Genomic DNA, 15,305 nt, shown 5'->3' on the forward strand with positions numbered 1-15,305 from the left:
CGCCCCCCGCCCCAGAACGAGCGTCTGCCTGCCTCCCCAACACGCAAGCACCCCCTACGGTGAGTCAACCAGGGCAGGCACACACAGTGAGCTGCTCGTGCCACAACAGGATGCCAGCTGCTGATGTGAAGGGACTGTGCCCGCTCCAACCCGCCGACTACAAGCAGGGACTCGCTCCCCCAGCGCGACAGCGGAAAGGGGATGAACGGCAACCCCAGTTCCCAAGAGAAGCTCAGTCTGACTACGAACGAGCTTCTGTGAGAGAGGCCAGCCCAGCGGCAGCCCCTCTCAGCGGGAGGGACAGCTCGGGAGGACAGGCTCCTCCAACACATGGATGTGGAAGAGTCCCCAGGGCCCAGGAGAATGACAACAAGGAGTGCACGAGACAGGCAAACAGGAAAATATACTCACTTGCCAATGTCATCTTGATCTGCAAACTTCTCATCGTTGAAGCCAAACTGGTCAATAAAATTGGACGTCATTTGTTGCATCTGATAATCAGAAAAGGCCTGGCAACCCCAGGACCAGTGACAGTGATATAATGATTCTAATGACATTCTACATACTATTTGCCCATTTGTGTTCCAGAAACCATCTTACTTATTACAGCCTTAGGGCTTAAAAAGTTGGTGTGTTTTTCTAAGGAAAAAAAATCAAATAATTTCAGACAGAATTTTCCCCAAAATGGCAATGTTTGGAATTTGGCCCACAAGTCATTCTAATGCACACGTCACTGTAAGCAATGTTAAGTGACCACTCTGTCCTCTACTGCGAATTATCTTCAGAGAGAGGTCTGGGTTAAGTCTTGTTGGAAGAGGTGATCCAGTGACATGTGACAGTCTGAAATTATAAGATGCATCATCACCTCTGGACACAACCAACCTTAAGCTAAGATGCAGTAAGTGGTGACCGCCCGACCTCCCTCCGCATCTCCCACCCCGATCTGCTAGAGGAACATCGTGCCAGCGGTCTAACAGCTAGTAATCACAATCACCACCCTACAACACAATGCTCAGAGACACTTCATTTTCTTAAAAGAAGACTTCCGTCTCAGAGGCTGGAAGAGTAGGAACGTAGCTTCTATCCTACCTACCTTAGAGAGAGAGGACAAAGTTTTAACACCGATCCGACATCACTCTGAAAAGCCTACAACTGTTAAGATCCATAGAGGAACCCGTTCTGTCTCCTACACCATTTCTAGAGAGCGCCAGGCGCACTTGGGTTTTCTTGGGTGAGAAACGGGGGAATGTTAGAATGGACTTCGCAAAAATGTCGAGCTTCTGATTTAAAACAAGCAGGCCCAGGAGAGCAAGAGAAATCTCTGAGTGTGTTGTACCCAGTGTCGTACAGTCAGGAGCAAAGGACAGTGAAGGTAAGCAGGTGCCACTCCTCATTCGACCCCAAGCACTAAATACGGAGGCAAATAAATACCAGTGTGCATGCTGTCTTGTGGAGAAAGCTCTGGACAGATGGGAAAGCTCTTTCCTGCAGGCGAGCCCCACACAAGGGGTACGAGCAGTAGCTGCGGCTGAACTAAAGACATCACACCGGAGGCCACTTGCTGGGACGGAGGCAGCTACAACCGAGTGAAACCGAAGCCTCCTTGGTTCTCCTTTGGAGCAGAGCCCACAGATCCCACCCTGCAGACATCTGCTGTAAAAACGCCTCTACCGTTCATTCCTGATTACTCACTCTGGTGGCAGGGAATTATGGCATGGATAATCCAAACTGAAGATGATTAAAAAATAAACCTTATATTTGGCTTTGGAAGGCATCTCCTCCTCAGGTCTGAAAAAAGCAGCATGTAGTTTACCAAGAACATAAACCCCACTTTTTTCTAACACAAGAGCCCCACCACCCTATCTGCTCACTCACACACTTCCATGCCATCCCCTTTCCTGCCCACAGAGGTCACGCATGGGGGCCGGGGGGCCACCCTCACAGGAGGGCGCTCGGTAAGGCGCATGCGCACCACGGCTGAGCCATGGAGTACGGCTGAATGGAGAAGGGCAGGGACAAGTTCTACCAGGCAGGGCTGAGTCTTGGACATACGAGTGAAAAGTCGGACAGGTAGCACTCATATCCATAAAAACCAACAAGAAAGAAGCCAATTCAATAAAATAAAATACAATAAAAAGAAAGAAGCCAATATCCCTGAATTGCATCTTTATCTTTTCTAAGGTAAAGTGGGATGTGTGCCACCTTCGAAGATATGGTCAAGAACCAGGAAATCATTCTTCCGAGCAAGCGGTGTAAGCCGGGCTCTGAGTTTATTTACAGATTAGAAACGGTCACACCAGGGAACGGGTCCCTCCCCAGGTGTTCTGTCTGATTCTCTTTTTTTCCCTTTTAATTTTTTGGTCACACTGGTGTTTGTATTATGAATCTTTGGGTACAAGAGGAAAGAAATGTTCCCAAAAGTGTTTCTTTAAATGCTCCATAAAGAGAATGCAAATACTAAATACATTATAAATGTATATGTGAGTACACATACGTACATACAAATATCCATACATATGTACACACATACTTACACTGTCTGTCTGTCTCCCTGTCTACTCAGTCATCTACCCAGTGAGATATATAGCCACCGGCAGACCCAAGTAACTTCCATGCAGTAACACAGGCAAAAGAAAACCAACAAACTGTAGTCCTCATAAGTCTATTATGGCTTCTAGGAAGATACAAGCTAGCAAAGAACTTCAGGTTTCAAAATACAATTTTTACTAATAAAGCAATCAGACCTTCCAAGAGCCACATTCATGAAGACTGTTACTGTATTGTATTTAAAGCTTTAGAAAAACTACTCTGGACATGGAGAAATCCAAGTCTGGAAAGTACCATATGGCTGTATAATTATTAAAAACTTAATTATTAAGAAAAAACCCCAAAACCCAACCTCCTAGAACTATGGTTCTGGCCAAAGCCAGGGACTGTTCAAGTCACTGACAAGTGAGCCCACCGCTTTATTAAGCAAATCTCTTTGGAGGTGCCACTCAAGCAACAGAGAGTCCTGGTGTGCCCCATCTCTGTGACCGCCTGTGAACAAGCCTGCTTGGACTGGGAGGAGGGGGGCGGGGAGCAAGGAGCGGGGGATCAGGCCTCAAGAGCCCATCTGTAGCAGTCAGCCCTAACTCTCCAGACCCAGGAAGAGGAAGACCTCCTCACCCTCCACAACTCTTTCAAACCGAATCAGAAGGAAGGAAGAGTCAAACACTCGAGGTGAGGAAACCAGAAGGGACAGAGGATAAAACCAAGTGGGCTGGGGCGGGGGGCACAAGAGCCGTGAGGCATTCCCAGAGCCAAGTACAGCCCCACAGGTGACACAGTCAGGTGTCCTTGTTAAATGACCTGCCCTAAGTCTCCACACTCAGGCTTTTACCCACATGAGACCTAACTTCAAATGTGAATGAGAAACTGTAATGGATATATATAAACTAATATTCTAATTATAATGGAGACCAGCACAAAATTCTTAAGTTAACTTAAAACTTGTCTTCTCAAATTAAAAACGGAAGTGGTTTGGAAATACATTTCTTATTTGCAGAATGATCCATGACGGATTTACTCTAGCTTTAGTAGAGGCCTGTCCAGGAGAAAGGACTGACTTTTCCTACTGCGGAGGGTCCCATGAAGGGATGACCGCCACGGGACAGCAGGCTGCCGAGGTACTTCTGGGACGGGGACAGCCACAAGTGCACGTCAGCAGTCAGCCAACCCCCCAAAACGCCAGAAAAGTGTCCCCCAACGACAGCCATGGAATCAGATTTCATGAGAAGGGAACCCACTCTCCAGGCAACTAAAAGTAACCACTCCTAGATGAAATCAGCCGCCCAGGGTTCCAAGGTTTTGGCTTATTTACAAATGGGTGTCAGGGCATTCTTTTTTTTTTTTTTTTTTTTTAAGATTTTATTTATTTATTTGACAGAGAGAGAGAGAGAGATCACAAGTAGGAAGAGAGGCAGGCAGAGAGAGGAGGAAGCAGGCTCCCCGCTGAGCAGAGAGAGCCCGATGTGGGGCTCGATCCTAGGACCCTGGGACCATGACCCGAGCCGAAGGCAGAGACTTTAACCCGCTGAGCCACCCAGGCGCCCCAGGGCATTCTTTTTCTTAAAGCTGTGTCCTCAGGTTCAGGATCACCTCGATAACTGACAGCTCAGACCCCCAAGCTTCAGCCCAGAGGCGGGGCAGCGGCAGCGCCGGAGTTCCGGCCAGGCCAGGCCAGGCCAGGGGCTTCAGTGGGGGAGAAAGGTTAGGGTCGAAGTGCTTCCCAGGCTAAAACTCGAGAACTCTGGGGTCAAGAAAGAGGTGCCGGTGGGCACCCTGGTGGCCAGGGCTGGCTGACAGCAAGCCAAGACAAGAGGCCGGCAGTAAGGGGCTGCTGTGCTCTACGGCTCCCTCTCCGGGCTCACTGCCCCCCGCCCCGAGCCGCTGGCTTCGACGGGCAGCAGCGTCAAGAATCAATGGAGAAGCCAGAGGCACGCTGAAACACCACTTCAGACCCGGCCTGAATACCTGAGTGGGAAAACCAAGCAGCCACTTAGCACAAGCTTTACCAGATCCCACAGCCTACCTGGATGCCACAAAACAGGGTCGGCAGAGTGGGCTGCAGCTTCACCCCGGCCCTGGTTAGAGACGGGCCTTAGAGACCAAGGAAAAAGAGGCCAAGCAAACGCTCGGTGCCTGGCGGGCAGGGGACTCCATCAGTGACACTGCCACACCCGAGCAAGTGACATGCCGAGGCCTGGTCCTGACTGAGGACGATTTCTCCACATGACGAGCTGGTAACCTGAACGAAGGGCTTCTACCACAGAAGCCCAAAGCCGATCCGCAGTCAGGACAGCGAAATCACTGGCTGCCTCCCCAGGAACCACCAGCGAGTGACGGATCCATCAGTGCACAGATTTTTGTATCTTGTTTTCTCCTCCACGAAGAGTGTAAATGTCCGATAAATGGAGACGAATGTGGGCAGGAGGGTAGGGTGGCCATGAACTACTTCAAGGAAAACTTAATTTGGGAGTCCCTAAAAAGACCTCAAAGATACTAGACACATGTAAGCCACTCAGTTTGAGAGATTTTTTTGACAGTTACTTTTATTGACGTTAAGAGCGTTACTCTCACCCACTGGCCTCTACTACAGCACTCCTGGGGCGACAACACGACCCCGCACAGGTCTGCAACAGGAGCGTGTCCGAGACGCTCGCAAAGCTGCTCAGTTCATTCAAATCTGAGAATTTACCCGACTTGGCATTGTTGTTATCAGATACAAAACATTTCCTAGAAATAAAATCAGTGCAAACCCTCCTCTCACACACCCAACACCTGCTATTTTAAACGCTTTTGCCTAATTAGTAAAGAACCCCAAATCACATCCTAGCGCATCATCTGCCTCCGGAGCCCAGAGACGGCAACTAGACCAAGCATTTAAAATAAAAACAAAAAGCAAAGCTTTAGGCATGACTCACTTGCTGCAAAGAAGAGTCCTGTGAGAAACCCGTTTCTTTAAAGTCAATTTCATCATCACTGGATGAATGAATATGGCAGGTTGTAACCTATATGCATAAAAATGTAAAAAACTATTTAATAGAGAAAAGTTTTGGACATTTGTATCAGCATTTAAAAGGAAAAATCACATTTAGTTTGTCTTTCAGTGCGTAACAACAGCAAGAACAAAAGTAAGTAACAGTTAAGTTGTAAAACCCACCCAAACAATTCAAAGGCCTACCTCACTCCGTCAGATGGTCAGGTTACCTGTCCTTTCGCTGCCCATCTGTATTTTAATTTGTCTCATTACTGATACCACCAGGAAACAGGCAAGAGGTTAGTTACTCCATTTAAATGATTTTAACAATTATCTCCAATTATTAATGTTTACAAAGGGAAGGTAGAAGGAATGGCTCCGATAAAACATAATTTGTTAAGCGCCCAGCTTGAAGTTTGGTAAAACTGCAGTCCCCAGGGGTTAAATAAGCCACCAGGAAGGTCAGGTTAAATACAGCATTTCCCTTTACCTTCTCATGATGCCTGTCCACTCTAAGAAAAACACTGTCCATAAGCACTAAATGTGACTCTGAACCAGTAGTAACCCGCTGGTAAGAAGACCCCAAATCTTCTGGCCCTTAAAACGTAGCCCTACCCTTAAGATTACAACCAACGCACAGTAATTAAACACGAATGCAAACGTAAGCTGCTCACCAATTCACGGGGGTGATTATTAATTCATAAATGACACCCAGTGTTGGGGAAATGTATTAATGATTAGAAACGAAGACATACAACAACTAGGCAGAGGACAAGTAACAGCCGCTGCTGTACCACCAATGACAAACAGGAACAGTTGGTAAAACTCTAAAACAAGCAACTGCACATCTGAGGGTAACTTATACTGTTTATTTCCTGAGGGATTCACCCTTCACTTTTCACAGAAGTGTAACTGGCAGAGAGCACTGTCAAGGGGGGAAGACGTGAGTGGCCGGGACCTGCCAACCCTTGGAGCTGTGCCTAAGAGCCTGCAGCTACAGAACTTTGGCCTGGTTTGCTCTGTGATGTTCCAGCATCAGTTCAAGAAACCCAAAGGCGAATCCAAATAGGCCTGTATGTGGTATGGCTGATGAAATTCTGAATACATCACTGCCTGAATAAAATCAACCTCTTTTTCCTTTGACCATCTTTGGTAAAGATACTATGCCAAAGGATTAACCTACTGTTTCCAGTTAATTCCTTCTCCTTCCGCCCTGAGGCAGAGAGAGCTTCGACTCTGATTCTGAAACTGGCCAACAAAGTCAAAGGCAGAATCTGTGATCAATGAAGGGAGACTTCTCGGCTCAGCCATAGCTTTAGCAAGTTGGCGGGGAAAGCTGTGCAGACTGGGTGGGGGCGGGACGTTCCAGGAGAGCCCGGCCAGAGCGCGGAAGGGAGGAGGAGGAGGAGTACTGCTTGGTCATGGCAGCTGGCACCGTACAGGAGGATGCAGTCAAGAGCAGGTCAAATCCACTTCTACTACAGTGGATTCAGAGGAACTGCGGGCTCCTCAGGGGGCAAGTTAGTGCAGGAATCATATTACCCAGTGTATGTTTTAGGAGTGCAAACTTCATGGTAGGGTGCAGAATTACAAAACAACTCGAAGAGCAAGCTAGGTCGACTGAACAAGAGGGAACAACGAAGACTTGGCTACTCCCAGCCTGTCCTGTTGTCCAAGTTCAAACAGGATGCATGTTTCCTCATTGATCCTTTTACTCTTTTGCTACAAAATGAGTAAGTTCATAAAGAAAGGTGAGAAAGAAACTAGTTTTTGTTAAGCAACTACTATGTGCCAGACATTTTGACTTTTTACATATTCTCCACAACTTGTATCCTCAAAGCAATTCTGAGAGGTATTTAAAATAATTTTTTCTCCAAAAAGAAAGTTTTAGAAAGTTATTAATACCACAATGCATGTACTTTTGCATTCTTGTACTGAAAGATGCAGTGATTCTGCTTCTACCCACACCACACCTGGTCTGAAACTGTTATTAATAAAACAGGCCACAAAAATGACTGAATCCACCACACCTTCCATGGGGAGCGGGGGGCTTGCTAACTGGAACCCCACTTAGTCCATCACACAAATGCAGCCCCCAGAGTCCCCGGCCACAACTTCCAAACACACCCCTTCCGAGGCATCTTCGTCTCGGCAAATGCCCTCTGTTCTCTCTTCTTCCTCAGCTAAAATCTGGGCCTTCTGGTTTCTTCTGTCCCAAGCGCATCTGTTCACTCCACTGTCAAAACAGCACTGAAAAAGCCCATCGCTTCGCATCACTCTCATCACCTCTCTCCAGTGCAAGCCGCCACCGTCTCTGGTCTGGATTATCACTGTCACTGGCAGCCGACTGGTCTCCCTGCCGCGACCTCTTGCCCCACCACAGTCTATTTTCAATCCAGCAGCCACGACAACCTTCTAAAATGTCCATCAAATTATGTCCCTTCTTAATTCCATACCTAATGGCTTTTCATCTCACTAAGGTCACAACCCAAGGGCCTGTGTGGGTTAAAAGCAGGAGGAGATCTGGCCTGCAGGAGAGCCCCTTGGACCTCACACCCCGTTCTCCCCCTCTGGACACCCCCCCAAGCTTCTGCACTAGCTCTTCCCTGCTCACTTCCCTCAAGCTTCTACACAAACGTGAACTTCTCAATGAGGTTTTCCTGGACTACCTAATCCTAAATTGCACTTCCACCCAAAACAAACCCCAGCTCCCGCCCCTGGAGTCTATCCATCCATCTGTTTGGCCACTTCCGTTGAGGCAGGGGTTTTCATCCATCAAGTGTACTACAACCGCTTCGGTGTGTGGCACACAGCAGCCACTCAAATATTTACGGAATTAATGAATACCAACACTTCACTGAATGAGAACATAGTCGTATCTTTCAAAAAAGTAACAAGTACGTAGGAACACTCTGACCAAGTCAGATGTGTTGTAAGTACATTCTTGATGCTTCAGTGAGTAGAAGTTTTTGAGATATTCCCTTCTTTCATAATAAAATTTCAGTTTTATTAACTGTTGTTACAGGAAAAGCAAGTGTTTTCTTCATCTTGGTTGATCGGCTTTACTAAGAAGATCAGAAGCATGACTAGAATGTTTGGCTAAGTAAAATGTGGAAGTCAGACGCTCTTGGCTACAGTGGACCCCTGGCACCTACATGACCAGAGCTCGCTAGAAACACAATCTCTGGGCCATTCCATCCCAACCTGCTTGATCTGTAGGCAATTCACAACTGCCCACGTGCATCGTTCTCCACAACCTCCTTAGACGAGCTCATCAGTGATGAGAAAAAAGCAACCATACTTTAAAAGAAAACACAATCTCTCCCACAGAGAGGAAGCCAGAGAACAGAGCAAACTCAGCCTTCCAAAGTCAGTACCAACACATCTCCTACGGTTACCCAGACATACTGTCTAAATCTTCACCAACTTTTACCAACGGACCCACAGAGAGGTCTCTGGATGGAAGTAATACACCAAATTCCATTCATAATAAAACTCCCAACATAAAAATGCAACAATCTAGGAGCTACCGCTGACATGATGAGCTCAACAGGCTAAAGGGCTTCAAAGACCTCCGAGAGAGGGTCATTAAAATGCTGCCCCAGAAGTGTTAAGAGCTTGGGACTGGCACAGCTTTTCCTCCCTCGGTAAGCAGACCTCAGGCCCACAGCCCGCAGCACAGGTGAGCGTCTGGTACGTTAATGAACGCATCCTTGCTGCGGCCAGAACATAAGACCAGGCCAGGTGCATGTGTCAAGGCAAAACCCAAGCGTTTGGGGGTAACTACAGGCCGACTCAAGTCCTACAAATATACTGGAAGAGCGGTATCGCAGCCATGATAAAACCAACTCGTAAATCAAGGCATCAAGACGGGGATCTATCTGATCTGTTTGGGGAGGGGGCGGAGACTAAGCAGTCTATTACTCAACCGCCAGTTTTAGGAACGAGTGTGTCTGAAACGCTTTTATTTAGACTTCCTGCTCCATTACGTGGACGAGGACCCTTTCTACAGCACATTTTTGCAACGGCAAGACCCATTGCATTTACCAAGCTGGGTTTATGATAACATTCCCTGGAACACGGCACCCAGCCTCCACTAGGATATAACCTGAAACGATCTGGGCACCACGATGGAAAGCCTGAAGGCTGCAGTGACAATCTCCCTCGTGGCCTAGGATGCGTAAGCACCCACAAAAACCTGGAACCTGTGTACCCCTGAAAATATGAACCAGAGCAAATTCCCTCCTGGAAGGCCTTTAAACTAAAGGGAGGTGGTATTTAAGTATCGGGCACCAGGACTGAGGAACTGAACAGGTCTTGAGACATCAACCTGGAAGTCCCGACAGACAATAAAATTAGAGTGGGGCTAACTCAACATGCGACATGAGCAGTGTCAACAGGACTCGAGAAGTCGGACTACTTTTAGCAAAAGAGAACTAAGCTGCTACTAGTGAGAGGCGGGCCCAGGATAACCTTCCCTTCAACACACGTACAGCAGTCCAGACGGCAGACGCGTCTGCTGCACACTAACTGTGCACCGCGTGCTCCCATTCCGTGACGTAGGCACACATCACGTTCACAGTCACAGCCAGATCACTGATGGCATCATGCAAACTAGCTGAGTGTTAGCTGAATTGCAATGAGGTCTCTCCTTACACAGAACTGCTCACAAGAGAAATGAGTTTGAATTACCCAAGATAAATTTTTGAAAACTTCTGATAACAAGTTTAACTGTACATTTTTGAAGTCTACCTCTGAAGTCAATCCTTTGAAGGACAATTTTTAAAGGAGTTTCCCAAACAAAATCAGAATTAATATTCCTAAATATTCCTTTACAAATAAGAAATAAGACAAAAATCCCTTAAAGGAGACCACACTGCCTGAATCCTTAACAGGATCAATATGAGGCTTCTAAATTAAATGGTTCAATTTAACAATATAAGAGAACAATTTCACCTTACAATAAGACACTGATTATCCAGATTTTTAACCAATTTGATTGGGGAAAAAAGCAATCCACTATGGATAATATGTCCATCAAAAATTACTTAATCTTCCTTGATGACTCAGGGCTGTCAAAGTGGATGCCAGCTACTCTGCTGGGCTATGGTGCACTGAGACACAGGGGGCCATCAGACATATTTTAATTAAATGGCCTCATGCAGCTCCCCTTATAGTCACCTCTTAACTTTGTAATTCTTCCAATTCCCCCTGAGTCTATCATTACCCCCATCCTTGACAAGCCATTGCCCAACCAATCTGTAAAGGGTCTGGAAAAAGATAACCAAATGTGTTAATCTATCAAGTAGGAGGCAACGGCCCTCTGGGGGTATGACACAGGCAGACCTGGTGACCCCTGTAGCCCTCAGAGCCTTTCTGTTTCTAAACTCTGCGTTGAACTGATAAGGCTGCCAAACACCTGAGTGTCTAACCAGCAGGCATCCATGTGTATTAGCAACTCAGACTGCGGCTGCTGGGCTGCTGCATTTTCAATCACAGAAGTAAATGCCTGACACACCTACTTCCACAGAGAGTTACGGCCACCACCTCAATCAGCTGGTATGCGCTTATGAAAGGAAATGCTCTTCCCTATCTTTAAAAGGAAAGGCAAAAGCAATACTTACCTTAAATCTTAGTTTGTTTAAAAAAACAAAGAATACATTCCAAAGTCCAATATAATTTTTAAAAATATTATCAATGCCATTATTCCCTGGCTAAAAGTACTAATCTGTTAAAGATGGGGTTTCAAAGTCACCTATAAAATCCCACCCCACGCCCCCACCCTGGGAACAATCTAAAATGAGGGTAAACTTAACTGAGTAACGTTAGAAAATATCCAAAGGAATCCTGCGGTTTCTAACCGCCCAGGCTTAGCTGAGGCATACGGCAAGAAACACAGCAAGAACAGAGGTGCTAAGGGAAGGGGGCGCTGAGGGAAAGAGTGGGGCGGGGAGCGTAGAACTCAGTGGCCTCTCTGTACCCTCCGATCATCCCAGGCAGAAATTAGGAGCTGACTAGACAAGTTATCAACAATATGGAGAACACTGACCTCTCTTCCTGGTAAAGAAACATAAACTTATTCTTGGCCCCAAATTACCAAGACAAACGAAAGACCCCGTATCTCTGAATAAATGGGCAAAGGCTGAGAGCACTGGGCTCACAGAAATGTGACCTGGTAAAACCTACTAGATCTACCGTGTTCCTCTTGTTAGTTTCTCCCAAGGAGCTTGCGCAGAACGCCTCCCATCGCTCCCTGACCGCGTCTGGAAGGTCTGCAGAAGGAGAAAGAGAAAAAGGCATCGTCACTCCAGTGACCTCCAGTAAGAAACAGACATATAAGAAACAATGACAGACACGTAAGAAAAACGGGACATCCAGGAGAGTGCCGCCCACTCGGTCCATCAAAGGCAAACATGTCCCATCATCTGAGCACCCTTGGAGAAACAGAGTTTATAATGCCCTATAGCCTAAGCCCCAGGAATTTCAGGAACCAGAACCGCCCCCAAAATGGCCCATGCTTGATGCCAAAGGCGTTAAGCAGCTCTGCAAATTTAACAAGCTTTTAAAAATCTTCTGATAAAAACTAACCCTGGAAAATGTGTTTCCAACAAACTTCTGAGGAACCGGCAGGTCTTTAGGTGGGAGGGAAAGCCGTCTTTTCCATGATCATTCGAGTTCAGGAAATGCTGCCAGTGCAAGGTCCTGCACACTCGTCAGATGCTGTGACTGGCATCTGGCCAGTGAATGCTCCACGGAACCCAGTCTGGCTGTTTCCTAAACGTCTGTGCCCACAGGCCAACATGTAGATACATATGCAATAGTGAAATTCTACCCACTATAAAAATTTTATTTATTTTTAAAGATTTTATTTATTTGACAGAGAGAGAAGCAGACTCCCTGCCAAGCAGGGAGCCTGACATGGGACTTGACAACTGAGACTCGGAGATGGCCATCTGAGCCGAAGGCAGACGCTTCAACAACTGAGCTACCAGGCGCCCCTCCAGAGAAGTTAAAAAGAAAAAAAAAAAAAAAAGATACGCAAATGCTTTTTCTGAGAAAAAGAAACTGGCTATAATCTTGGAGGCCTTGGGAGAGCTGTCTTCTGACAACTGTGGTTTCCACATGCGCGCCTGTGTCCCTCCCACGCCACCTGCAGAGCAACTTCGGGAAAACAAAGGCCAACCTAACGCACGGACCATTTCTCCACGGAAAGAACATCAGCTGCGATGGTGCGGCTTGTTCCGCTCTCGAGAAGCCGAATTACAGTGGGGCAAGGCCCGGCTGCGCCCTCCCTGGGAGCAACTCTTTCCGTTCGCGCTCCTCAGACAGCAGCCTCTCGCGCACACACACACATACTTTAAAGACAAAGAGAAGGCTAGACCGGGAAACAACGTCCAGTTTTAGCAGGTCGAGTCGGGACGAGTGCAGCAGCACGGCGGTTAAAGGCCTTCCCATTGGGAGTAAGTCACAGGACTGGCCCACGTCCTGGAGTCCACGGAGCTCTCAGGGCTCTCGGTTTAGAGAGACTCACAGCCTGGGCGTGCGTGAGAGGCACCTGCAATTTCTTCCCAGGAACCTCGGGCTGATGACATGTAAACACTGGTACCGAAACCATCCTTCAGCGTCCACCATCCCTCGCCTCAGTGGGAGAGAGCTGGCAGACATGCGGATCCGTGCTTTCACATCCCAGCTAAAGGCACTCAATGCACAGGCTACGTAGGGCCTTTCAGAAGAAAATAAAAAGCGTGCGTGATCACAGCTCGAGCGAGTCAACGACCGGTCCGTGGGGACCCCGTGCACACCCGAGCAGCGCACGGGGCAGGCTCCTCTAGTGTGAGAGGGTAGCGTGGCCGAGCCTGCCAATACTCACTAAAAGGACTGCAGCACGAGACAGCGAAGAACTACACTGTTCAGACACACCCTCAAGAACTGCATTCAGACCTCCACATAATTTGCGGAGTATAAAGAAACTCCACAGACTGCTATTGAAAACACCATGAATACTTCCACTTTACCCTTAAATCCTTACCCCAATCCAACAGAAATACAACGAACTTTCACGACGCACACACACCTTTGAGCAGCTGCTGGACTAACGCGCTGTTGGGGCCCTTCTCAGTGCTGTGCACGATGCAGTTGGCTATCCTCGTCAGGTGGCCCATGTAGCCGTGCCGGCGGCCTCCCTCGGCCCTGGCGGGGGGAGAGGACAGAGTCAGACTCCTGATCACACGGGGTCATGAAGCAGCTTAGTAAATACAGTGGGCTGCAGCAATCATTCTAAAAACGGAGGCCCTAAAGATGAAAATAGAGAGAAAAGGAGGAGCCGGTGTCACCTGGTCGGGCAGGGCCAGGAGCGGCAGAAATGCTCTGCTCCAGGATGACACGGTGGCCACGGTACAAAACCATCATTAATCTTCAATTACATCCTACCTTTAAAAACCAGCCCAAGCATTCACTGATGCCTAATGTTTCTGTGACTTTCCTTTGTATCTTTTTTTTTTTTAAAGATTTTATTTATTTATTTGACAGACAGAGATCACAAGTAGGCAGAGAGGCAGGCAGAGAGAGAGGGGGAAGCTGGCTCCCTGCTGAGCAGAGAGCCCGATGCGGGGCTGGATCCCAGGACCCTGAGATCATGACCTGAGCCAAAGGCAGAGGCTTAACCCACTAAGCTGCCCAGGTGCCCCGATTTCCTTTGTATCTTTTTATGAAACTATTTTTCAGAATTTAAAAAGACTGTAGGAACGTAAGGTGAGAATTTTGCTAAAAGACATCAAATCTTCATAATCTCAGTTCAATTAACAGACATAATTGCCTACCAGTGGCATTTCTCAAGTTAAAATAGTGGCTGGTTTTGAGGATTTGGCCAAGGCGAGGCGAGGGGTACTCAGCTGATCTTGGGCCCGCACCACACCTGGAACATCTGTACATCAATTACTCCCCACCCCTTTCCCCCATTTAGGGTTTACCCTTCCTGACCAGGACCCATCTTTATAAATCCACCCACCCACCCACCTATGTCTCTTCCTCTCTTTCTCTTTCTCTGTTCGGGGGGAGAGGGGCAGCAGGAGAGGAAGAACCTCACACAGGCTCCACACCTAGCACGGAGACCTGATTTCCCAGCCCCGAGATCATGACTTGAGCTGGAACCAAGAGCAGGACGTTTAACTGACTGAGCCATTCAAGTGCCCCAAGTCTTCATTTTATTTTTTTAAGATTTATTTATTTTGGGGGAGGGGGGCGTAGGAGAGATGGGAGAAGGAGAGTCCCATGCAGACTCTGCACCAACTGTGGAGCCTGACAGAGGGTTCGATCCTATGACCCCGAGATCATGACCTGAGCGGAAACCGAGTCAGATCTCAACAAACTGCGCCCCAGGCACCCTCCAAACCCACCTATTTAGACAACCGTTCACATCGCTGTGAATTCTCTGCTTGACCCAAAAAGACTCTGCTTAGCAGACAGGAGGGAACAAACTGAAGAGATTTCTGTTTAAAGGGAGAATCTTTCAGGAGCCGCTAAAAAAGCTGTACTATGCTTGAAGGCTTGCCTGAAAAACAGAATATCTGCTAATATAAATAATCTTAGAAGGTCTGGGGACAGCTAAGGGTCAGAGGCACAGAACTGATCTCTACAGAGCTGCTAAGAACCCCTTCTGGTTTCACAAGAAGGTCTCAGGCCCCGAGTGTTCCTGGCAGGCAACTTCTTGGTCAGATGCCGCACCCATGCTCCCATGAGTGAAAACGAAGGCCCACCTGCCAGGGTTTTGCCCCAAGGCTCTCGA

At 47.6% G+C, this 15,305-nt stretch overlaps 1 protein-coding gene across 9 annotated transcripts in view; it reads right to left on the reverse strand.

The window, feature by feature from the left end:
• PPP6R3 (protein phosphatase 6 regulatory subunit 3) overlaps positions 1-15,305 on the reverse strand; it is a 144,388-nt gene that overhangs the window by 22,478 nt on the left and 106,605 nt on the right. For 4 of the 9 annotated variants that reach the window (XM_080815910.1, XM_080815914.1, XM_080815912.1 and 1 more), the window contains 4 exons: positions 13,596-13,711; positions 11,708-11,793; positions 5,466-5,552; positions 412-509 (listed from right to left, as the gene is read on the reverse strand). In XM_080815910.1, the coding sequence (XP_080672036.1) occupies positions 412-509; positions 5,466-5,552; positions 11,708-11,793; positions 13,596-13,711 (387 nt within the window). The remainder of the gene's footprint in view (positions 1-411; positions 510-5,465; positions 5,553-11,707; positions 11,794-13,595; positions 13,712-15,305) is intronic. The other 5 variants (XM_080815906.1, XM_080815908.1, XM_080815907.1 and 2 more) reach the window with 5 other exon arrangements.

This window comes from Martes martes, assembly GCF_963455335.1.
Source record: "Martes martes genome assembly, chromosome: 10".
NCBI lineage: Eukaryota > Metazoa > Chordata > Mammalia > Carnivora > Mustelidae > Martes > Martes martes.